At 48.9% G+C, this 24,437-nt stretch overlaps 1 protein-coding gene and 1 long non-coding RNA gene across 6 annotated transcripts in view; one reads left to right on the forward strand and one right to left on the reverse strand.

Annotated features, from left to right (window-relative positions):
• LOC124063086 (neural cell adhesion molecule L1.1-like) overlaps positions 1–24,437 on the forward strand; it is a 34,924-nt gene that overhangs the window by 6,586 nt on the left and 3,901 nt on the right. The window contains exons 2-28 of one of the 5 annotated variants that reach the window (XM_046396388.1): positions 6,224–6,586; positions 7,518–7,532; positions 8,806–8,908; positions 9,585–9,754; positions 11,452–11,574; positions 11,986–12,156; positions 13,002–13,116; positions 13,683–13,867; positions 14,582–14,713; positions 15,267–15,410; positions 15,506–15,617; positions 16,879–17,039; positions 17,658–17,817; positions 18,322–18,449; positions 18,536–18,637; positions 18,750–18,956; positions 19,307–19,377; positions 19,488–19,713; positions 20,951–21,057; positions 21,198–21,465; positions 21,546–21,668; positions 22,017–22,193; positions 22,305–22,418; positions 22,781–22,930; positions 23,246–23,377; positions 23,464–23,536; positions 24,257–24,268. In XM_046396388.1, coding sequence (XP_046252344.1) covers positions 6,439–6,586; positions 7,518–7,532; positions 8,806–8,908; positions 9,585–9,754; positions 11,452–11,574; positions 11,986–12,156; positions 13,002–13,116; positions 13,683–13,867; positions 14,582–14,713; positions 15,267–15,410; positions 15,506–15,617; positions 16,879–17,039; positions 17,658–17,817; positions 18,322–18,449; positions 18,536–18,637; positions 18,750–18,956; positions 19,307–19,377; positions 19,488–19,713; positions 20,951–21,057; positions 21,198–21,465; positions 21,546–21,668; positions 22,017–22,193; positions 22,305–22,418; positions 22,781–22,930; positions 23,246–23,377; positions 23,464–23,536; positions 24,257–24,268 — 3,629 coding nt within the window. In that variant the 5' untranslated portion in view covers positions 6,224–6,438. Of the gene's footprint in view, positions 1–6,223; positions 6,587–7,517; positions 7,533–8,805; positions 8,909–9,258; positions 9,415–9,584; positions 9,755–11,451; positions 11,575–11,985; positions 12,157–13,001; positions 13,117–13,682; positions 13,868–14,581; positions 14,714–15,266; positions 15,411–15,505; positions 15,618–16,878; positions 17,040–17,657; positions 17,818–18,321; positions 18,450–18,535; positions 18,638–18,749; positions 18,957–19,306; positions 19,378–19,487; positions 19,714–20,950; positions 21,058–21,197; positions 21,466–21,545; positions 21,669–22,016; positions 22,194–22,304; positions 22,419–22,780; positions 22,931–23,245; positions 23,378–23,463; positions 23,537–24,256; positions 24,269–24,437 lie in introns of those variants that run through there. The other 4 variants (XM_046396390.1, XM_046396389.1, XM_046396391.1 and 1 more) reach the window with 4 other exon arrangements.
• LOC124063114 lies at positions 13,740–15,271 on the reverse strand. Its single transcript, XR_006844058.1, has 3 exons — positions 14,848–15,271; positions 14,523–14,757; positions 13,740–13,872 (listed from the first exon to the last, which is right to left on the reverse strand). It is a non-coding gene; the product is annotated as an uncharacterized LOC124063114 (long non-coding RNA).

A 24,437-nucleotide genomic window follows, 5' to 3' on the forward strand; every position in this document is an offset into this window, starting at 1 on the left:
CAGCTCCGACCCTTCACTCTGTCAGCAGGGCCGAGGACGGGCGGCGTCCTTCTCGGTGCGTCGCTAACAAGGCTGACGATTTCATGCTTTGATCCACACTGTGTTAATATCATTACGTTAATCAGCCGCTGTCTGCTGAGAGGATTACATCACCAGGATCCTCCAGTGCAAACTCGTGTTGATGTTTTGCTGTCACTTGACATTACGGGTGGACTCTCCGCCTCCCGTCTCTGCTCTGTCCTGCTCTGTCCTCAGTGATGGATGGATGGCCGTGGGCCTTGTGTTTACCGCCCTGAGCGCTCGCTTACACTGTGGCCTCTCACAGCTGGTGCCACTCGCCCCTCAAGCTAAATCTAATAGACCCCATCCGGGCCAGGAAGCCACCCGGAGCGGGAGCTGCAGTTTATCCTGGGACATACCGTCACTAATGACTGATTTATGCACCGCTATGCAGTCGCTTCGCTTGTCGTGTGGAGAGAAGCAAATCAGAAAGGAACACACACCACATTGGCTTTGTGTGTGTGTGTGTGTGTGTGTGTGTGTGTGTGGTTGGACAAGGGGGGAATCCAGAGGTGGCTAAACAATGTCACGTGAAAGACACTGGATGGTGCTGTGGGGGGAAACGTCTCCCCCGCCTGAGAGGCAAACCGACGGCGATGACTCGCTCGTGTAACCGCTGCACTCTGACAGACAGATGGATTCAAACATATTGATCCAGCAGAGCTGATTTATCGACTAGCTGAATGACCAGTTTCGGTTTCTCAGTTGGGAGGTTTTGCTGCTTTGCCTCGTGATCGTAAACTGATTAACTTTGGAGCATCTTGAGCATCAGCAGATTGACTAACAGTGAAAACAGTCGTTAGCTGCAGCTCTCGGTGGACTCTCACGCTGGCAGTTGACTTAAACTTATGTGCTCAAACTTTTCACCTTTTCAACATCTGTTTTTCAGTTCCAACCAACTTGTTGTTGAGCTCAACCAGTTTTTGAGGGTTTAGATTGGAGAGGTTTTGTGTCTGCATTTCCCATCATGCTTCACAGTTTGCACGATGTGTCGCCTGTTCAGAACGTTCACACCGGAAGGCGGAGTGAAAAGTCCGCCGTCAGTGGGCAGACGTGACATCGTTAAAAGGTGGAGATAACAAAGAATGACAAAAGAGAGCTGGAGACGGACGTTTGCACGCTGGCTGGTTCCTCACCTCAGCTCTGCTGGTTTTCAGACAGGCTCCGATCATTGAGTGTACTGGCAGTTCAGGTGTACCAGTGAAAAGTTTCTCCCTGTGTCAGCCGTCAAGCTTGGCTCTCGTTTCTTGCTCCAACCGTCCAACCTGATCAAAACCAGCCAAAGCAACTCAGAATCGATGCTGACGTCCTTCATGCTTCCTTCACCTTCAAGTCTAAGAAAACAAGGCTAACAAAAGGTAATTTATCAGATGTCTGGCTCTCGCTCAGAGTAGACAGAAATTAAAGTAACAAAGTGAGTCTGCTTCACGCTGAGGGGAACGTGAGGGGAACCAGAGTGGCGAGACGTCCGCAGAGCCTCGACTCCTGGATCACTGAACCCACAGCATCTCGATTAGTGACGCTCCTCAGTGCAGCCGTTCTTTTATGGTTGACGCTGATAAGACGAGGAGGCTTTCGTGCTTCAGCCCTGCCGCAGGGGGTTTCAGAGAGGGAAGCTGCGCACACAAACTAAAACGTAGGCAGCGATGGAGGAACAGACCTGAACAGGAAGAAAGCAAAGAGAGAGAGAGCGCGAGACGACGGCGGGTGATTGGACGGCTGTCTGTTGATGTGCTTTGTGCTCGGGTCAGAAACCTGAGTTGTTCATCTCTGGGCCTCCACGGGAACTTCCAGTCCGGCTAGACCTGGACACAAAGGCAGCTTATAACACAGACGTGGCTGTGTGTGTGTGTGTGTGTGTGTGTGTGTGTGTGTGTGTGTGTGTGTGGAGACAATGATGACCTCAGAGGAGTGACATCGTCATAAAGTGGGAAACAACCGAGTGTGTCATTCATCAGAAATATGTTTGGCTGCCTCCACTCTAATGCATCCAGCTGCTGAGAGCAGAAGAAGAAGAAGAAGAAGAAGAAGAAGAAGAAGAAGAAGGCAGAACAACAGACTGACAGCAGATGTGAGGAAACTGAACAGATTGCAACGTCTGTTCTGACAAAACGCTCTTGTATTCGATTGTGTTGTGGGAGATTCTCTTCCCGAAGGCAATAAAGTTTTCAGCTTTCGATAAAAAAGTTTTGAGAGTTTAAGAAAATAGCCCTGATGATGTCAAAGTGATGTCATCTCGGCAGTTCAGTCGTCACAATAACAAGTTGATTTACGTCTCTGCAAACCCCACAAACAGTTTGTGTGCTGTGTGTTGTGTATCACATCACACACAACTGGCTGGCTTCATGCAGACAGAGTGCCACACACACACACCTCCCAGTGACTGACACACACACACACACACACACATGTTTAACTCAGTGGTGCTTTATTAAAATGACAGCTTTGTTACATATTAATGAGGCCTATCGTGAAGGACATCAGCAGCGTGATCTGCAGGCTGACACACACACACATACACACACCTACAGCTCACCCAACCCTGTGCGCTCCAGGCTGTAGCACAGTCAGCATGTGTGTGTGTGTGTGTGTGTGTGTGTGTGTGTGGAAGTAAATGTGAGGTATGTAATGAATAATGAATTTAGGTGAATTTAGGTCATGTGGCCAACTGGGAGAAACAAACTGGGAGCAGCTCTTTCCCTCTTCATCCTTATTGTGTGTGTGTGTGTGTGTGTGTGTGTGTGTGTGTGTGTGTGTGTGTGCTGAGGGGGAAATGTCCTCCTTCTCCTCACTGCCTTTGCTTAATCTCTACATCCGTACCTCCCGATTGTTTCCTGCAGATCGGAATCTATCAATGAATTAATTTCTCGCTCTGTCGCGCTCTATCCATCCACCTGCCCCCCCCCCCACCCCCCACCCCCTCCCTCTGTGATCCCAGCCACCCTGATCCCCCCCCCTCCCACACCAGCCTCAGGCCTCCCTGCCTCCCTCCCCTCCTCCCCCTCAGCTCCCGTTAGGCCTCCCGGTGGAGTGGCTGGTCCACCTGCCTGCCCTCTAAAGCCCCTCAGTTTCTGTGGGACATCTCTGGACTCTGAGGGTGGGGGAACTGCTACAGTGTGCTCAGTGTTCAACAGAACAGAAATATGGCCGCCTGCAGGGTCCGAACTGGCTCACTCTGGGCCATCCTATCGTTATCAATGGCGGCCCACTGCAGGACACTGCACGTCACCTCCTGGTGTGGTTTCTGGAGGCGTCCGTGCAGTGTGTCAGTAGGAGGAGTCAGGAGGTGGCTGGATGGGTCAGAGACAGGACAGAGATCAGGGTTTGAGTCCTGTGTGGACCCAAAGGACCTGTCTGACTTTATGGCCCTTCGCTGCTTGTGCTTCACTACGTTTAAGCATTAAGCATCAAGCATCATCCTGTGCAAGTCACCCATTCAGCTGTAGCTCATTTTAACGACTGTTTTCATTATTTCTGATCACCAGTCCAAACCCTCAGCTTTAAAAAGAAGAAGACAAAAGAAAATATTTGCTGGGAAGCTGGAGCCATGCAGTGTCTTCTGTCCTCTGGAGACTCACGCGTCTCTAAACCTTAAATGGACTTTCTTTTCTTGTGGCTCTCAGGGGCCAGAGTGCAGCTGAGAGGATCTTCTGTCAGGTCAAGTCCCTTCAAGAGGCAGGCTCAGTGAGGACACTCAGCGTCTGAAAAGGAGACAAGCCGCCATCACGTTTCTTTAGATTAAGACTCAATTCATTAATGAGCTCTGGCCCTCCCCCCTCGTTAACTCAGCACCACAGCGGGAGGTCCATGAATATTTAAATTAAAGGAAATCAGAGTGAATAACCTCTTTTCTTTATTACAACCACAACCAGAACGAGCACAGCCTGCATGTTATCACTGCAGCTGGAGCATGCTGGGACATTTTCATCAGCCATCAGTCATCTGTGTGTCTGTCTGCGCTCATCTGGGGGCACACACACACACACACACACACACACATACGCTCACACACACACACACACACACACACACACACACGCTCACACACTCACACAAAGAGACACTGAATGTCCCTGTTCTATTTGGATCATTTATTTTGTAAATATGCCTGGCAGGTAACAGCAGCCCCAGGGGCCTGGGGCAGGTGTGTGTGTGTGTGTGTTTAAGTGACCATGAAGTAGGGGAGATGTGTGTGTGTGTGTGTGTGTGTGTGTCAGAGAGAGAGGGGCAGGTTGTGTAATTATCAGATGTAGGAGGGGGTCTGCATTAGCCAGCTGTCACGCCTCACCCTGTGTGTGTGTGTGTGTGTGTGTGTGTGTGTGTGTGTGTGTGTGTCTGTGTGTGTGGACTGCCGGTGGTTAAATTTAGAGACTGATAAGTTATGACACCTTCTGTAACCTCCCCTGCCCATGTTGTCTGTTCTTATTCCAGTGTATCAGCCTGGCGGCAGCATTTTTCCCACACCAAATGTATAAAGAAGGTCCAAAAGTGAAGCCAAAACATCTGGTTTGAGTGCTGCCATCTTGTTCTGGTGACATCATTTGGAGCCAGAGTCTGTGCAGTAGTGGTCAGGAGGTGGAGCTGCAGTATCGATTTCCCACCCACACACCCGCATGAGCCAATCAGGAGCAGCACTCAGCTGTCAATCATGAGATTTCAGTCCCCTTTTATAGCATCAAATAACAAATTAAAGCCAAACAGATGCAAAAAACATCAGAGTGATTAGCACTACCTAAAATGACAGAAACCATCTTTGGGAAAAATTTATTTGATGTGCACTTTGAGTTTTTGCTAACATGGAGGGGTGGGGAGTTTATTGCAACCAGCCACCAGAGGGCGTCCAGATGTATTGGGGAGCTCTCATGTCAACCATTTTTATTTCCATTAAATCATCCATTTTGGTTTCTGACAGGTGACATTCCCATCAGCTTTAGCTGTACTGTAGGCAGATGATGACATGTTAACAAGACGGTGAACACGTGTGTAAAACATTAGCATATTAACATTATCATTGTGAGCGTGTTAGCCTCAGAGCTTCATGGCTGCTGTCTTTTCCATTAATATCTCTGCCAATTCACAGAATGTTGGTACAATGGTTTTCTTAACTTAACCAGCTTGCAAGGAATTTCTGGTTTTTGTTTTGTTACTTAATGTAATGTTACGTTAAGAGGAAAAGGAACTCTGTTTTTGCCTTTGTAGTCTGCGCTTGGTTTGGTCATTAGAGGAATTTCCTTGAATTTGCTTCATTCTTGTTTCGTTTCATGAAAGTAAAACCTTAAATGGAGCCGCAGCCTGATTTCAAGGCCTCTGAAGCGCCGTGCACTCGCTTATTTTTAGACAGACTGTGAGCTTTTAAAAGCGCACAGCGGACTTTGAAAGGATTTCCTGAGCTTTAAGGTCGTCACACGGAGAAGTGCATAATCCCACACTCCAAACCAGAAAATGACCAAACTAGGAGGACTGCGGGTTCGGCCTGCACGGCGAGGTGCAGATCAGGAGGAACAAAGAGGGAGGAGCTGATCCATCCAGTGTGCTTCCCCCCGACACTCCTGCTGTCACGGGTCAGCGTTCAGTCAGCGGCCACGGACAAAAGACAAGACGCTTGGATGAATGGAAACGCAGTCAATAACACACACACACAGTTTCTCTTTGTAATGTCATTAGCAGAGAAGATGTTTCCTGCTGCTTTGATCTGATCTTGTCTTTATCAGGATGACCTCACCCTTTTCGTCTTTCTCTTTCACACACACACACACGCACACACACACACACACGCACACACACACGCACACGCACACACACACACACACACACACACGCACACACACACACACACGCACACACACACACACACACACGCACACAGAGCTGTCCATTGTTTTAATGTTTTGCACATGAGAGAAATATATGGAATCCAGACTGGCTTTGAATATTAAAATATTGTTTTTTAATGTACAGGTCAGCATTAATTCCACAATGGAAAAGATTCATGTTAGTCTTGTTTTGGGATGACTTTTGTTTAATGAAATTAATGGTTTCTTTTCTCCTCCGTCCCTCCCTGCCCTGTGTGTCCTCCCCTCCTCCGTCCCTCATCCCTCCTTTGTTCTCTCGTGGTCAATCCTCCCTCCTCCTTCCCCCACCTTTTTCTTCTTCTCCCCTCCAGAGTCGGCAGGTGGAGCAGGACTGAGAGTCTCACTCCGCCTGGGCAGTGAAGGCAACACACACAAACACAGTTGTTTACTTGTCTCCGCTCTGCAGAGGTTCTGGGAGGTCCCTGAAGTGTGTGTGAGTGTGTCTGCTTGGCTGGGAGGGTGTGTGTTTTCTGTGTGTTGATGAGTGTGTGGGCGTCGTGCGTCACTTTTCATGGGACATTGAGAGATGAGTGTGTCACAGCGTCGGTGGACGTGCTATAGGGGGCCGTGCTCCCCCACCCTCCCCCTCCTCCTCCTCCTCCTCCTGCCTCTGTCCTTCCTCTCCTCCTCCACGTCTCCGTTTGCTCAGGGAGCCATCCACATCCCCAAAGGCTGTGAGTACTCCTCCACCCTCACACCAAGCACGTGTGTGTGTGTGAGTGTGTGAGTGTGTGTGAGTGTGAGTGTGTGTGTGTGTGTGTGTGTGTGTGTGTGTGAGTGTGAGTGTGAGTGTGTGTGTGTGTGTGTGTGTGTGTGAGTGTGTGTGTGTGTGTGTGTGTGAGTGTGAGTGTGAGTGTGAGTGTGTGTGTGTGTGTGTGTGTGTGTGAGTGTGAGTGTGTGTGTGTGTGTGTGTGTGTGTGAGTGTGAGTGTGAGTGTGTGTGCGTGTGCGTGTCCAACCTGTCAAACAAACTACACGCTTACAGACTGAAGTCATGTGGTTGGTTGATTAAAAAAAATAATAATAATTTTCTCATAAAGTTCCAGCTTTAATCTAATCTTAATCTCGGATCTTTTTTCCTCACGATGTTCCCACCTGCCTTTTGTTTACTCATGAAGGCCCTAAAAAGCTGGCGTACACGCAGCATATTTTCGTGTGATGAAGTGATGTTTGCGTCTCCTGTCTGATGCGGTCTTGGACTGAGAAGATCTCCGAGGCTTCGCACAGGGAGACATTTAAACACACGCTCATAAGCCCAAACGCACACAGACTGACCCTGTGGTCTCTGAGGTTCACTTCGGAGGTCAGGAGGCTTCAACGCGATGGGCCCAGAGGAGTCGGGTTCAGCTCGACCTTCAGCCGCTGACCTCCTCCTCCTCCTCCTCCTCTGGGCGTGGCACACAGAGGGAGGGTGATGAAGGAGGACAGGGAAGGTGGAGGATGTAACTCGATCACAGACGCCACAGAGTCTGAGACAGAAAAGCGAACCCTGCGGACGAGTCTTGATGATGTCACTGTGATTTAAATATGCTCGTGCTCTGAACCAATGGCGTGTCTGAATGTCTCCTGTCTGCTCTCTTTTCTTTGCCTTCGTGTGGACAAACAGACAAAGTGCTGAACAGTAAGTGACTTTCTTTGTTGTGACGATGATGAGGTGTGTGAGGCTCTTGATGTCAGTGACTTCATTACCACAAACCTGTCAAGTCGATGATGGAGGCTGCCGACTCCTCATCCTCCATCGTCCGTCCCTGCGGTCCTGTAGCCACACAGGGCGAACGGGGAAATTCCAGTTTGTAGAGGAAGCAGTTGAGCACCTCAAATTTTAAACGCTAACAGCAGGATGTTTCTTTTCCTGCACGCGTCCACACACACGAGGGCATTACAAGTCGTTGAACAAATAGTGACTTTTCTCCAAAGTGTCCACTTCTTCAGAACTGAACATCTTATTTTAGCTTGTATTGTGTTGTGTATCACATCACGCAACGTGAAGAGATGCGATGAGAAGACTGATATCCCGTTGTGTCTGTGCACTAAATATGGAGCTACATCCAGAAACTGGTTAGCTTAGCTTAGCATAAAGACCTGAAACGAGGGGGAAACGGCCAGACTTACTCTGTAGAAAGAAGAGAGAAAGAAACTCTGAAGCTCCTCCATTAACACGTCATTTCGTATTTGGTTAATCCGTACAACAACCGAAGAACAAACACAACAAGTTGTGGTGTTGCAGGGGGTCGTGTAGCTAAGCTAAGCTTCTGGCTGCTGGCTCCAGCTTCATATTGAGAAACAGACTGGTATGCATCACTCTTTCCACAAGCCTGCTTGTAACATCCAGGCCATCAGCCAGGCAGGATGTGCAGTTTATCGGCCCTGCCAGTTTAATGAATCATTAAACACGATGTAGAAATGAGAAAACCTTTGGTATGAATTATTTAGCGTTTCCAACAACTTTGTAACGAGTCCTGCAAAATCTGAAGAGATGAGAGAAAATTAGAAATGACAAACCAAGTTCACGTCAAAGTAAAGTTTGATTTTAAATAAATTTCGGCTGAAAGGCCTGAGCAGCAGCCCACATGTGAAAACCATTCAGCAAGAGAGTAGAAAGTTTTAACAGTCTAAACAGTTCAAATTAACCGGCTCGTTAAGTGCAGGACATGATCAGTTTAAAAGCATATGAGTGGAACATAAAACACGATGAATATGTCAGCTAACAGGAAGTGGTTGCCAAAGTAAAGGAAAAGAGTTGACCTGCCAGCTACAAGTGATGACAAACAGGTGGTGTTGATGGAGGTCATCTGACAGCACGGTGGAGTACGTCAGGCAAAAATATTAGGAACCGGTTCTGTACAGTACGATATTCTATATTATACTGTGTGTGTGTGTGTGTGTGTGTTCAGTGTCACAGCCTCCAGTGCTCACAGAGATGCCGACATCATACACAGCCTTTTCTCAAGAGGACATCTACCTGCCCTGTGAGGCCTCCGGGAACCCGACACCAACGTACGTACAGCACACCTGTGTGTGTGTGTGTGTGTGTGTGTGTGTGTGTGTGAGAGAGAGAGAGTGGACGGATAAAATGGACAAGCAGGACATATGCGTGCGTCTGGCTGTTTGTCCACTTCCTCCGGCTGGCCTTTCTGTTGGCATGGCGATTAACGTTCTTCTAATAAAATCACTGCAGTAACCAAATCATGTCTCCGTCTTTCCGTCTGTCTTTGTCTGTCTTTGTCTCTTCCTCCCCTCCCACCCCTCCCTGCATGCTCTCCTTTTTCCTCGTTACTTCACGTCGCTGGAGGTTTAAGTTTTACTCAAACGGGAGACTTGAAGCCTTTGGGCTTTTTGTTGGGGTCAGTGATCAGTAATCAAGTTGTTAATCAGGATGCTGATACGACACACCTGTCAGGTGGAGGAAGTGCTGACTACCAGCTGCAGTAGGAACCAGTGGGGCTGGAGCTGAGAGACTGACGGGACAGTTTGGGTGTTTTTCATGGGGTTTGCTGACGCAGGTTAACACCAGCCTGTCTTTTAAATGACGTCTGTGAATGCATTTCTTTGCTTTGTTCCACTCAGACTAAGATGTGTTTGCTGAATCTTGGGTGGTGGATTTTCGGCCATCCGGCTTCCTGTTTGCTCGTCTTTGAATTGCTGTTGACGTGACAGAAATCTTCCTCTGTAGTTTCCGCTGGGTGAAGGACGGCGAGGCGTTCGGCTCGGAGCGTCAAGGATCCGGGACGCTGCGGGCCGAGGACGAGGTGCCCCTCATGTCCTACGAAGGCCACTACCGCTGCTACGCCTCCAACACCCTGGGGACGGCCGTGACGCGCAGCGTGCAGGTCATCGTGGAGGGTGAGTCACAGAGTGTGCGTCCAAAGTGATCCTCACATGTGCTGCGGATGAGTGACACGTGATAAAAGACGTACTGTAAGACACAAAGCCTGATAGAAACACATAAACGCTGCACTGAGTCAGGAGGTTAGCTGAGGCCTCCTGTTCTGCTCTCTCATCTCTTGTTACCGTGGCAACCACTTCCTGGAGACCGAGCTGTGACATCACTCGGCCACTGGGGGGGGCACGGGGTTGCCAGGCGTGAGAGCCGGAGCTGGGAAGTCGGTGTTGTGTGCTGCCTCTGATGGAGGGAGGAAGCAGCTGAAGGGCGTGTCTGCAGTGCTGCGGCGAACCGTCCTCGCTTTCAGCCTGAGACGCTCGCCACAATCCCTCTGACTGCACCGCAGGCACAAACTGGTGACGGAAGATGGATCTGAGTCCGATGCACGGTGTGATTTACAGACGTGTTTTTGCCCTGGACTTGACCTGTCAGGCGGCACACAGGCTGCCCCGTCGTCATGGCTGATGCTGCATTCAGCCTGGGATGAAACACAGCAGGTGCTCAGAGTTCAGGGCTCAGAATCAAACAGAGTTTCCTCTCCGTGTTTTTGACAAAAAAAAACAAAAAACATTTAATCTGTTTGCTGCTTTGCTGTTCTAAAAAGATACCAGAGTTGAGCCTCAGTCACAGTCGAAGTGAAGGAGGAATTAGCCCACAGAAGAAATGCAGCTGCTACGTTTATGCGCACCAGCGTGTTGAAACGTCTCAGTTTGTAATGCTGTGTCAGGAAACACTCAGTGTCAGGAAACACCACGTTTTGCCTTAAAAGTCTGCTTTCATCGCCACAAACGTTGACTGCTGGTTTCCAGTCTTGAGCAGCAGTCATCTGGTTTATAGACACAGGATCTGAACCTAATGTGACACCTGTTGTTGAGACGTGATGTGATGCTTGTGAAACATAAAGTGTCATCTTTTCATCCTGGCAGTTAGAACATGGTGGTAATTTGCTGTGGTGTTATTATGTGTTATGTAGTTTCTGCTCTACATAAAAACAAAAAGATGAGAGCGGCAATGGGAGTTGCTGTTTTTGTTGTTGCTGATGGAAATCTACACTATCTAGACAAAAGTATTGGGACATGTGATCTGAACCCACGGGCTTCCTTTGCAGCTGTAACAGCTTCCACTCTTGGATTGGAGTGTTTCTGTGGGAATTTTTGCCCATTCATTCAGAGGAGCATTTGTGATGTCAGCCCCTGAAAAACAGCCTCATACAGAGGTGTGTCTGGATACTTTTGTCTATGTAGTGTAGTTGGCCTTGTGAATAATAATTGCATGTAACAGTTACTCCCTCCTCCTCTCTCCGGTTGTTACCCATTATTCCGTTTCCTCTGATCAATAGAGTTGAAGCGAGTGAACAGTATGAGTCCAGTCTCTGCACAGAGCGCCTGTTGAGTCAGCTCGATGAACAAAGGAGCGCTGACTCACTGCAGGCTCTCTGCAGCATCTCGCTGCAGCATTGACTGCTTCCTGAACAAACCTGTGCCTGGAGATGGTGTGAAAGCAGCAAAGAAAGAGCTTCAACACTCTGGTGTTTAAAGAGCAGAAGCACATCCTGGTCTGACAGGAAGAGCAGGACAGTAAAGGCTGAAACTCAGTGAAAGATGATGCATGTTGGAGTTCACGTTGTTCTAATGAACTCGTCTGTTTTGTGTTTCAGCGCAACCGGTTCTTCTGAAACAACAAAAAATACGTAAGACAGCTCACGAAGGGGAAAGCTTCGTCCTGTCCTGCAACCCTCCAGAAAGCTCGACTCCTCCGCTCATCCACTGGATGGACAAGAGTGAGTCTGGACACTTTGTCTCTGTCGGTTGTCCAGTCTTCCTGTGTCTCTTCTAGTCTGTCTCTGCAGGAGTTTGTTTGCATCGCCGCACTGCAGAGCATTTCCACTCTGCATTTCCACCGTCAGCTGAGTTTCTCTTTTTATTTCCTTTTCTTGTCCTCCCTTCGCTCTCTCTTTCTCTGTCTCTAATCAAATACTGCCTTTCAACTTTTGTTTAGCCCAAATGTGAAAATGTGGAGCCGCTGAAAGAACACCATGATCCCTCTCGCTGGTGCACATTCAGGAAACTGAAAGGCAGCCTTCTTCTGTTTAATTGCAGCAGCCTTCACAGCGTGTCTCGGCCTGCTTTGTGCCTTAACTTTGCTGTGTGTGTGTGTGTGTGTGTGTGTGTGTGTGTGTGGTTCGCCTCAGAGATGGTGCACATCACGCAGAATGACAGGGTGGTGGTCGGCCTCGACGGGAGCTTGTTCTTCTCCAATCTTTGGAAGAACGACAGCAGAAACGACTACATCTGCAACGCCCAGTATTCAGCAGCCAGGACCATTCTGCCTGAGACCGCCGTGAGCCTGACCGTCCTGCCCAGTGAGCGCACACACACACACACACACACACACACGCACACACACACACGCACGCACACACACACAGTGGCTGCTAGCACAAACACACAGAAGGAAAACATCAAAACCGTTGTAAACATCAGTAAGAGATGCTGCTCTTCATATGTGATGGTGAACATGTGACCTGTCAGTGTCCAGTAGCAGCTGAGCCTGAACTTGAAGCCGCACTGACAGGCTGCTAACCAACGCTAAGCGGCGTCTGAGTCCAGCTTCCTGTCTCTGATGGAATGTTTCACTGCTCACCGTACAGCCAATCAGCTGAGCGGGAGCATTCGGACCTGCTGAGCTCACATCGTGTTTCAACAACATGTACTCAACAGGGTCGTGCTGTAGTATTTTAAAAGTAACTTATTGCGTATTTGAAAATGTAACTGACTGATTGATTACTTGAACTGTGACACTCCTACTCGTTACAAAAAACAGACTAATGTGAGTTCTGAAATGTGTTGTTCTGGTGTGCGTTTACCCCCACTGTAAACAAATAATCAGGCTGAGTATACAGAATATACGTGCATATAAATATATTTACACTTTCCATATACTTTTGATACTTCAGTACATTTACTGTCAGATAGTTTCAGACTTAGGATGAGCTTTTATCAGCCTAATATTTCATCATGATATCTTGACTTTTATGACTTTTGCGTACTTTTCACTGAACAAAACTACTGCAGAACTCGCGAAGGTTCAGGATCAGAAGCCGACTGACAGACACGTTGGATTCAGCGGAGAGAAGAAACCACACACTCACAGTGGAAACACTGCAGTTCAGTGTGTGCTGGTCTCATGCGTTTCCTCTCTCTGCAGGTAATGACGTCGTTCACGGGAGGAAACCACACTTCTTCCGTCCCGCTGGCCCCCACAGCTCTGTGCTGGCCCTCAGGGGCCACAGCATCACCCTGGAATGCGTCCCCAAAGGCCTGTAAGCACCTCAGTGTGTGTGTTTGTGTGACGTGTGACCTGTCTGATGTCCTGATGATGGAGGCCTGCCTGCACAGACCTTCTCCAAGGCTCAGGGACCACACAAATGTGCCTCCACATTAAATCTCAGCCATCCACCTGCATGTTAACGTTAGAAAAATGACTCGTATTCAAGCTTGACGTTTCTCACATAAATTTCTCATTCTGTCTCCAGTCATGAAACACACTTCGGTTCTGTGACTCTGCACTGAATGTAACCCGCTGATCTTCGCTCATAAACTCAACGCAATTAAAATACATAAATTCAAAGTTTAGACATTGTCATGTATTAGCTGACATCACACAACCGGACAGAATTAACTGGACACACACACACTCTGCTCACACTGTTTGAAATGTGTTCTTCTTATTACATGGGAGCCCACAGCCGATAAATGAGGCGTCATTATATTTTAGGATAAAATGGGATATTACATCATCTGCCTTCATTCAGCTCCAGCGTCGTCCATATCTCTCTGAATCGATCCGACTGCAGCCACATTCTTGTCTTGGTGCTTCTCTCTGCAGACCCACACCAGAGATGGAGTGGAAAAAGAAGGACGGCAGCCTGGCTGAATCCAGCGGCAAACCCGAAAACCACAACCGCTGGCTCCACTTTGACAGCATCACCCTGGAAGATGACGGCGAGTACGAGTGTAGGGCCTTCAACAGCCACGGGTCGGCCACACACTCCTTCACGGTCGCTGTGGAAGGTGGGCTGCAGGACACACACACACACACCGACAGACACACACACCGAATGAGATCTTCTTTCACAGCTTCTTTTGCTAATACAGACAATAACTTCCTGTTTCACAGGAAGCAACAAAGGTTTTCGTTTCCTCAAACGGTGCAGTCTTTCACATCTGGGACAGAAATCAGGCCGATGGTTAGACTGTGCACACGCTCTGATTCAAACATCATTGAATCAGTTGAGCAAAGCAGTGCTGTAGAAAAGAATTGATCAGTTTTCACTTTGAACACTCCAGAATCAATGAACACCATATAGACAAAAGTATTCAGACATATCTCTTCATGAGCCTGTGTCTCAGGGTTTGGACTCGGCCCCTGACTCCCAGTGAAGGGAAATCTTAATGCTTCAGCACACCAAGACATTTTGGACAATGCTATGCTTCCAACTTTGTGGCAACAGTTTGTTGAAGGCCCTTTTCTATTCCAGCATGACTGTGCCCCAGTGCACAAAGCAAAGCTCCATAAAGACATGGTTGGATGAGTTTGGTGTGGAAGAACTTGACTGGCCCACACAGAGCCCTGACCTCAACCCCATCCGTAAAGTCCCTGTTGGTGTGATGGGCGAGTGTCCCAATACTTTTGTCTATATAACGTACCGTGTGTGACGTAACACACCTGTGCATACGTTTGGCTGTTGCGTGGCTGCAGCAGTAAATGTTGTCGTCGGTTTGTAGCGGCTCCGTACTGGGTGAAGGAGCCTGCCAACCTGCTGTACTCTCCCGGGGAAACTGTGCGACTGGACTGTCAGGCTGAAGGCATCCCGACGCCCATCGTCACCTGGAGCATCAACGGTCAGCCGCTCGCAGGTACGGCTGCCCTCAGCGCTGCCTTCTCGTATTTCCTGATATCCCTGAATGCAGACATTAAGCACTTGATGAGTTTAAGTGTACGCTGAAGTGTGGTTTAAAATGTTGCTTGATTACTCTGGCAAACCGCTTACCATTTGTCCAAAAGTGTTGAACTTTACTTTTGTCTGCCATGAAGTTTGACCGTGTCATTAAATCGGACAAAGACTGATGAGCACGGAGAGACTTCAGGGAGGAGCATTTCCTGGCTCCACTCCGTCCTCCATCACAGAGAGCCTCTTAAGATCTGATGGATCAGACAGGAGGGAGGACAGAAAGACAGACAGAAAGAGGGGGTGGAGATAAGGAAAGAGAAATGATGGAGGAAGCTGTGGTAGACAGAGGGTGGAGTGTGTACCAGCTGCAGCTTCATCTGTTGGCCTGCAGCTTCTTGGTTTAACATGTCTTTGTATTCAGAGTTTCTGTTTGACAAACACCCGTTACTGTTCTCTCCCACACTGCTGTGTTTAACCTCTTCACCTCCTCCTCCTCCTCCTCCTCCCCCGCCCTGTAGAGGTGGATGACGACCCTCGTCGCAGCGTGTCAGGTGGTGTGTTGATACTGAGGGATGTTGAGTTCGCTGACACCGCGGTGTATCAGTGCGAGGCCACCAACAAACACGGCTCGACGCTCCTCAACACGTACCTCTACGTCGTCGGTATGCTGCTGCTGCACGGCTCGCCATACGAACAGCTCGTCCTCACGGTGTGTGTGGCTGATCGGTGTGTCTCTGTCCTGTTCTGTGTGTCTCAGAGCTCCCCCCTCAGATCCTGTCCTCTGACGGGGTCGTGTACCGAGTCACCGACGGCAGGAGCGTCGTGATGCACTGCGAATCCTTTGGCTCCCCACGACCTCACATCACGTGGTGAGACACACACACACACACGCCACACACACGCACGCACAGTAGTCACACTCCATCGTGGTGTCTGAGACCTCCTGCTGCACACAACAACATTTTCCAGAAGCATCAGCTTTTACATTTCAGACGTCCGTCCAACTCGTGGTGAGAGTTTGTTCTTGAGTCTTCCTGAGTGTAGCGAGAAGATCTGCCAGCAGAAATTTATTTCCAAAGTCCTGGCTGAATATTCAGCTGAGGAAACAAGTGCAGCAGCTCACCACTCATGACATTTCAGAGTTTCCTCCCTGAACACACAATATGCGAACGTGTCGAGTTGAGACTCAGCAGGAGAAGCTCAGGGGGATGCATTCACGTGACGTTTAAATAATTGGACAAATGAGTGGAATATTGACGTGAGCGCCCCCTCGAGTCAGAACAACTCAAAAACAAATGACAAACATGACGTGATGTGACAGCAGCCTCATCCCTTAAGCTGTCAGATGAGCTCATATTACAAATTCTCAGAGTGACTAAACACAGACGTTATCAGCTTATCTGATACAACCTCAACCCCCTTTACCTTCAATGGAACGGCGCCCTCAGGTGGCTGGACTAAAGGTGTGCTGCTACAGAGCAGCTTTACTCAGCTCACTCAGAGGCTCCATGTTTTTCATTAATATTTCTAACCTAACTTCATTTTGGAGCCTCAGACGCGAGAGGACAAATGGCTGCCGTGAGGCTGAAGCTCCCGAAATCTGATTTCTGGGAGTTTGGGGTTCAATGAGATAAAAATAAGTTTAGATTTTGAAATGAGAGACAAATTAGACATGTTGTTTTTAGGTTGATATTTCTTAGACTTAATATCTTTAAATTTGGCTGTTTGAAGGCTAAAAGAAACCATGAAATGTCAGTGAATTAGCTAAATACTTATGTCCCCATCAGTCTGGACTGGCAGGCTTTCAAACAACAAACTTTTGGAACAAAATTTTGTTCTTAACCACCATGAACACATCACGACTTCCTGTATGCCGCCATCCCACCTCACTTTAAATGTTATGCTCACGGTGTTCAAACTGTTCCTGCTTCTCCCTCATTTATTGATCTTCATCCACTCACCGATGAGGCAGGAAACACACCTCCATCGATCGAGCGGCTGGGCTTACTGCTGCTGCTGCGGGCTTTGCTTCGTGGTGTCTAATGTCGGAACGAACTCTGAAGGACTGAGAGCCGCAGCGATGCCTCCGATTAGTGCACACACTGATCAATACGTGTGTGCTCTCTGTAGGGAGGGCGAGGACAAGCTTCCTCTGCTGTCCGACCCTCGCGTCTCCCTGATGACCAATGGGACCGTCGTGCTGTCCGACGTCGGCGCGGACGACAGCGGCGCCTACACCTGCTCCATCAAACACAGCAACATCTCCATCACTGCTCACCTGGAAGTCTTCAGTGAGTCTCACACACACACACACACCGAGTTACTGCTGTGGAAAGTCTGAGACCTGCAGGTTGCACAGAGACACTGAGTCACTGAGACAAAGAGGACGTCTGATTTGTCGGTGTTGTTTTTAATGGTCGTTAAGCACTTTGGAAACTTGGTTTTTGAAAGGTGCTTCATAAAGAAAGTTATTATTATTATTATTATTATGTTCATAAAGTAATTTCTCACAATGAAAATTCGATCATTATCTCCTCATGCGTGTGCTGATGGAAAGGCTAACGCTGGAAAAAAATAAACACAGAATGGATCCATGCAGCTCATTCGACATGAATCCAAAGCTCCAGAAGCCCCGAGAACCCAAAGAACCTGAAGAAGGTATCTCATACGATGCAGGTAGTCCTTCATGTGACTTCGTTTTCGTAGTCACATGACCTGAAATCGCAGCTCGTTTAGGGCTGGGTTAGAAAACAGAGCAGATCACACTTCCTCTGCCCCAAACTGACACACATTTATAACACAGATGTGCCAGATGTGCACATGTTGACCCGATAGCAGGACAACATCAGCTGCTGTCAGTGCTGCTGTCAGTGCTGCACTCATTGACGCGTCCTGTATGTCCCCGTCAGATCGAACGCTGATCCTGACGGGCCCCCAGGACCTGCGTACGCTGAGAGGAACGAGTGCTCGGCTGGACTGTCGCTTCTACAAAGACCCTCAGCTGCTCGACAACCAGATCGTGTGGAAGAAAGATGGACAAAAACTGCTCGAATCGTCACCAGATGACAAGTAAACACACACACATGCACACACACACACGCGCGTGCGTCTTTCAGTTCACAGCCAAAGCACATTACATCACATCGTGTTGTCCAGCAGATCCCAACCTGAACTGCTGAACGCTGACGTTATGCTAACAGATTCAACAGTAGCACACAGTAAATCTGATTGGACACTTCCTCCAGCCGTGTTACTGTCCCAGAGTCAGCGTCAAGATTTTCACCTACAGACCATCGTCCATGTGTGCTGTCAGTCTGAAGCAGAGCTGACCAGTGAATGTGATGTGGGACGGTCTCTATGGGCCCACAGAGCCAGTTCAGAGAGGCAGGGCAGGCTGCCGCAGCTCGTGGGTTACAGTCGCCATCCTGTGGTGAGGATGAGGCACTGCAGGACTACGCCCCGTGCTGACGCTCCTGTTGTTTTCCATGTGATTTGTTCCCAATGCCGAGGAGGCTGCAGCCAGCGCTCTGATGGGAAGCTGGACTCTTTGTGTGTCTGTGTGTGTGTGTGTAGGTACACGGTCTTTCAGAACGGCACCTTGAAAGTGACAAACGTCCAATCAAAAGACAACGGCTTTTATTCCTGTGAAGTCATCACTGCTCTAGACCACGTAAGCGCCACTGGCTCCATCACTGTAGTAGGTACGTGACTCTGTGTGTGTGTGTGTGTATGTGTGTGTGTGTGTGTGTGTGTATATAACACTAACAGTTTTCTGCTGGATCCTCAGACCGACCGGATCCTCCCAAAGGTCTGTCGTTGTCTGATGTTGACGACCACAGCCTGACTCTCAGCTGGATCCCAGGCCACTCACACAACAGCCCCATCATGGGTACTGAACACACACTCACACACACAGTTTCCTGCTCAGAGTACATGGTCCCAAGGTTTTACAGGAAGTGGTATTAACATGACATCACCGTGTCTGTCTGTCTGTCTATCAGAGTTTGTTGTGGAGGCCCGGGAGGAGCAGCACACGGAGGAGGGGAGGTGGAGGTGGGAGGAGTGGAAGAGAGTGCCCGGGGACTTCACTCACCTGCAGCTGAGACTCTACCCCTACTGCACCTACCGCTTCCGGGTCATCGCCGTCAACGAGGTCGGCGCCAGCTTCCCCAGCGAGCCCTCAGTACACCACAGCACGCCGCCGGCTGGTGAGTGTCATCTTGTGACACTTCTTTACTAACACACATACATCAGCAGTGGACAACCACGTGCACGTTGAAGCCACTTCAGCTTAGTGCTCAGTAGTCAGCCACACATTCAGCCACTTCCATTTTCACATGAACGAGATCACAGGTGTTAATTAGTGATGTGAATCAACTCGATTAGAGTCAGGTTAGGTGTTTTCCCTGTGCTTAGTGTTTACGCTGAACTAAACTGCTGGCTGTAATTTTATGTTACAGAAGTGCATTCATCTAACTTTCAGCAAGAGGCCAAATAAGCACATTTGTCAAATGATGTCTTTAAAACGAGATGCTTTCTCCCCGTCTGCTTCCTCCAGTTCCAGACAGTAACCCCACTGGTGTCCGCAGTGAGTCCACAGACCCAAAGACTCTGATGATCACATGGGATGTGAGTGCTTAAATCAGTGCGCATGCATATGTAATCATGCTCTGCTCGTGCCCACGCATGCACGCCACTTGTAATCCAAATCCGCTGTATGGTCCTGTGCGTCTTCACAGGAGATGGACAAGCGTTTGCACCATGGCCAGGGCTTCCTGTACAGGGTGTCGTGGCGGGAGGCCGGGGAGACGAATGCGCACTGGAACTCCGCCGACGTGCAGTCTCCGCCGTTCATGGTGAACAACACAGGGACATACAGACCGTTTGAGATCAAAGTGCAGGCTGTCAACTCGCTCGGAACGGGACCGCCACCGGAGCCTGAGATCGGACACTCCGGAGAGGACAGTACGTCACCTGCAGATTCATTCATGCCATTTATCTCCGAGAAGAACTCGCACCCAGAGGAGAGACAAAACATCAGTGTCTACCTCAGGCTTAAATATACACAAACACATTTTGGCATGTAGATGTGCAAAATAGACCTGCGAGTCTCTGACACAGGTGCATATGTAACACAGAAAAATACCCCCAAGCAATATGCACCGGAAATAAAAGAAGGTAATGGAGCAGAAAAATAACAGACAGTAAGAGAGGAAAGAAAGGAAAAAATGAATGTGGAAGAAAGTAATAAAGACATGAAAAAGGAAAATAATGACATAAAAAATCCCAATAGTGGTTTAATACCATTTTTAACTGGGTTTCAGCAACTGGATTCAGTTTTTCCATAAATACTTCACATGGTGAAGGTCTCGCGGTTGTCCAGCAGGCTCCATGATTCAAATGAAGCTGTAACACCAAGTAGTGCCAAGCCGCTCTGATTTCTCAAATAAGTGCGTGTCCCGTGGTGATAAACTCCCTCTGACTAAATGCAGTGTCAGTCCTCTCTTGTTTTCGAGTAACACCATCCCTCAGAAAGTGTCCTTGCTGTACAAAAGAGGTCGAATATAAAAAGAATGAAGTCATCTTGCTGTAAAATGGCTTCACAGAGCATCACATGGAGTCTCACAGTTGCTCTGTCATGTTGTTGGAAAACAGACGATCTGCTGTTGGTGGTCGTCTGAGGGAAAATGTCTTCAGGCCAGGAGTCAAGAGTCTCAGCTGTGATGTAACTGCATGCCAGCTTAGTTTAATCAGTCTTTGTGTGGGCTCTTACCTGAGCCAGGTGTCACCTCAGATGCCATCCGTCATCTGCACATGGAGGGTTTGTGGACAGTTTTGAGTTTACTCAAGTGAGTTGGTGTCGCTGGCATCATGAGGCTTCATGAGGCTTGTTGTTTGCTTTTTGTAAAAGCGTCGTTCACCAGAGACAAAATAGTTCCTACATGAAACTGCTGTTGTTGGCTGCTAGTTGGGAGTCCAGCCTCTACTGGTGCCCTTTCAGTGGGGTGCCATGGTCGCAAAACTGGGTGACCCAGGTTCATGTGCATCTGATTAATTTATTGAAACTTCTGTAAGATTTAGCTCAGTGAAAATACACAGTAGGAACCGATCCGATAGAAAAGCAGCTTAGAAGTAATCAAACGCAGCATGTTCCTTCATTTGAGTTTTATTGATGTTTTGTTGAATACTCTCCTTCTCCCAGAGCCTGAGGAAGCTCCCACCGGAGTTGAAACAACCGTGATGAACAGCACAGTCCGAGTCAAGTGGAACGAAGCCCAGAACGTCCGAGGTCTGCTGCTGGGATACAAGGTGCCGCTTCCTGCATGCTGCTCCACTTATCGTTCAAAGATGGAAATTCCAGGCAATGCTAACACATTCATCCTGATTGGTTAATGTTGAGCTGCACATTTATATGTTTGGTTTTCTTGGGGGGGGTTGCCTCTTGTCAGATCCACATCAGGAGGTTGGGTCCACAGGTGGGGCGGGGAAGGAGGTCTCTTGGAAAACTGCACCACGAGGAGGAGAAGGGGGGCAGGTTGGAGCGAGGGAAGGACAGAGACAGGGAGGGCAGGGTGGTGGTGGTCCACGGCATGAAGACCTCAGAGGAGGTGACGGGGCTGCGGCTGTATTCTCGCTATGAGCTGACTGTCACCGCCTTCAACAGCAAAGGGGAAGGCCCCCAGTCCCCACCGCACCACTTCAGCACCCCAGAGGGAGGTGAGTCAATGAAAGGTCACGGTGGGAAATGTACTCGTGTTTATCAGTCATGCTAACCGGTGAATCGTGTGCCTGTGCAGCTCCTGGTCCTCCTGCATCTCTGAGGTTCGAGAGCCCAACGGAGAAATCACTGATTCTCTACTGGACCCCTCCAGCTGAGACCAACGGCATACTGCTGGGCTACGTGGTGCAGTATCAGCAGGGTAAGGCTCACGTTTCTGCAGTCCACAGATGTGTTACATTTGGACATAGAGAATATGTTGAAATTTTAGCGTGAATTTTAAAGTGAAGTGTGTCACCTCAGAAATGTTCATATGATACGCATGAAATGTACAAACGTAACACGTCCGTGCTCTGCAGAAATGTACAATGACGACGTTTCGCCTCTAACGAGATTTCAGAGCGAGACTCGTGTTTCTGGTCGGACAAAAAGGATTTTAATCTTCAACAAAAATGTCTGACATAACTGAAGTAGACTTGAAGTACCTCAGAAGGTGGTGTACGAAGGTGCAGCTCTTGCTAACTGCACCTGCTGTGTGTTCGATGAGCAGAGGTGGAGAGCAGAGACAGTCCGCTGCAGATGGAGATCATCAGCGATCCCAGTGTGACTCACATTGAGCTGGACCCTCTGGACCCCGGCAGTCATTACACCTTCAAAGTGATCGCACGCACCGCCGCTGGAGATGGACCTCCCATCACACGGAGGGGCGCCACCCTTCTAGAAGGAGGTTAAATTACACCCAGCGGTTTGCAGACACTTCTTTTTGCTATTTCACTCCTTTCACTGAATTCATTTTAACCGCTTCCTTCCTTCCTTTCTCTCGCCTTCTCTCAATCAGTTCCTCCATCCAACGTCACCATAGTTCCCGGTAACACGTCATTCAACCTGAGCTGGGTGCCCGGAGAGCGAGACAGGAACCACGGCTTTCACATCCACTACCTCAGGAAGAGCCGTAAGAACAGGGAGGAGGGAGGAGGGGGGGGATGCTTAGCTTTTACTTAAAGCCTAATGGTTAAAAGAGAAAAGTGGAGGAGGAGAGTGCAGAGAGGGAAATGGAGAGAATCAAGGATGCCCTTATTAATAATTAAATGAACTTTAGTCACGACTGTGGAGGTGGAAACACTTTCACGATCAACATGAACCTGAGGCAGAATTACGAGCGCGAGAAAGAGAGACGAGAGGGCTGCCAGGAAGACAATGAGGAAACATTCATCAGCGCAGAATGTGACGGCATCTGTACTAATCTGTGTGTGTGTGTGTGTGTGTGTGTGTGTGTGTGTGTGTGTGTGTGTGTGTGTGTGTGTGTTGCCGCAGCTGGGTATGAATGGGAGGTGTCAGAGGTGGTGAACTCCACGCAGGGTTTCTATTCGCTGACAGGCCTCCAACCAGGAACTCAGTACCACCTTAGGATCTATCAAGAAAACGACACGCAGTGGGAGAAGGTGATATGGACCATGGAGCCAGGTATCTCAGCACCGTCCTCACGCTCAGTCAGACACACACTGACGTTCAGGTTCAGCGAGACTTACCTTTCTGAGGATGTCAGACATCATCTCTGATCGGCTTAAGGATCCGTGTTTAAACGTGTTTTTAGGTTTTTTCAGTATCAATGTAATGCAGTTATGTTGTCTGTCGCCGCAAACAGGAAGTGCTAAAAGCTAATAATAAAGGCCTGATTCTCTCATACACCCAGCAAGCAGATGAAGTCAAGTAGCAAGTACATGAAAAGCACGTGTGCTCAGGATTTCCTGTTCCTGACGATCTCTCTGTGTGTCTCAGTGCCGTCGGAGATGCACGGCGGGTTCGCCGCTCAGGGTTGGCTGATTGGCCTCATCAGCGCCATCGTGCTGCTGGTGCTCATCCTGCTCATCCTCTGCCTTATCAAACGCAGCAAGGGTGGCAAATACGCCGGTGAGACACGCAGCACGCTCACACAACAAAACACACACAGTGGCACACACAGACTGTAGTTTAATGTCGAGGATTTTTTTCTGCAGTGAAGGACAAAGAGGACAAGGAGGTGGACTCCGAGGCTCGGCCAATGAAAGAGGAGACCTTTGGAGAGTACAGGTGGGTCAGCGTTTCTAACGTGTTGTCGTGCTGTTGTCGGTCTCCCCTGCTTCCCAACGCTTCACCAAACCAAACTTTGAGCAGTCAGAGTCGCGATGCAGTGAACGTGTGGTCGTCAGCGTTCCTGAGCTCAAACTGCTCTTCATGGTTCTTTTGAGGTTCCTCCTAATCCTAATCCCAGTTTCTGTCTCTGGTGCTGGGCTGCTTCACCTGATTTTGTCTCACTCATTCAGTTCAAATTAAATCCAAAATAAAATACTATTTTACCACTTTAAGATCAGTCAGCTAAGAACAACTTGTCATGTACAGTTTTACAAACCCGGAGCCCCGAGCTGAGCGAAGCACTCGGACTCGGATGCAGGAGACGGCAGGAGGAACTGTAGGACTTAAAAACAACAAAACAAAAGCGCACAAACAGGCCAACTGAGCTGACGAGACTCAAACTGGAGTAACATACAAACTAAAGTGACGAGGAAATGAGGTGCGGGTGGAGAGATGGGTGGAGATGCACGCATGAGGGGATGGAGGTGAGGAAACGAGAGGAGCTGATGAGACCACACCCACAGACAGACAGACAGACAGACAGACAGACAGGAGCAGCGGGAGACGCAGGGGAAAAGAGGAAACGGAAAACCCAAACGTCATGTGACCGTTAAGCTCCGTCTCTGGCGGCTCTCCTTCCTTTTCATCTCACTTTTCTTTCTTTCTTTAATGCTGCAGATCCCTAGAGAGGTGAGGACGTTAACCGTCTCCTTGCATGTCTCGCTGCTTGTGTCCGTGTCCATGTTGTGTTGGTGTGTCGCCCCTGCAGTCACAAACCGTTTGGGAACATTCAGTGTAACCTTCCACCAAGACAGCAGGAATCACGTCAGGCAGTCTGCGATCAACAAGGGCTCGGTTA

Source organism: Scatophagus argus, chromosome 8, assembly GCF_020382885.2.
Source record: "Scatophagus argus isolate fScaArg1 chromosome 8, fScaArg1.pri, whole genome shotgun sequence".
In the NCBI taxonomy this organism is placed as follows: Eukaryota; Metazoa; Chordata; class Actinopteri; family Scatophagidae; genus Scatophagus; species Scatophagus argus.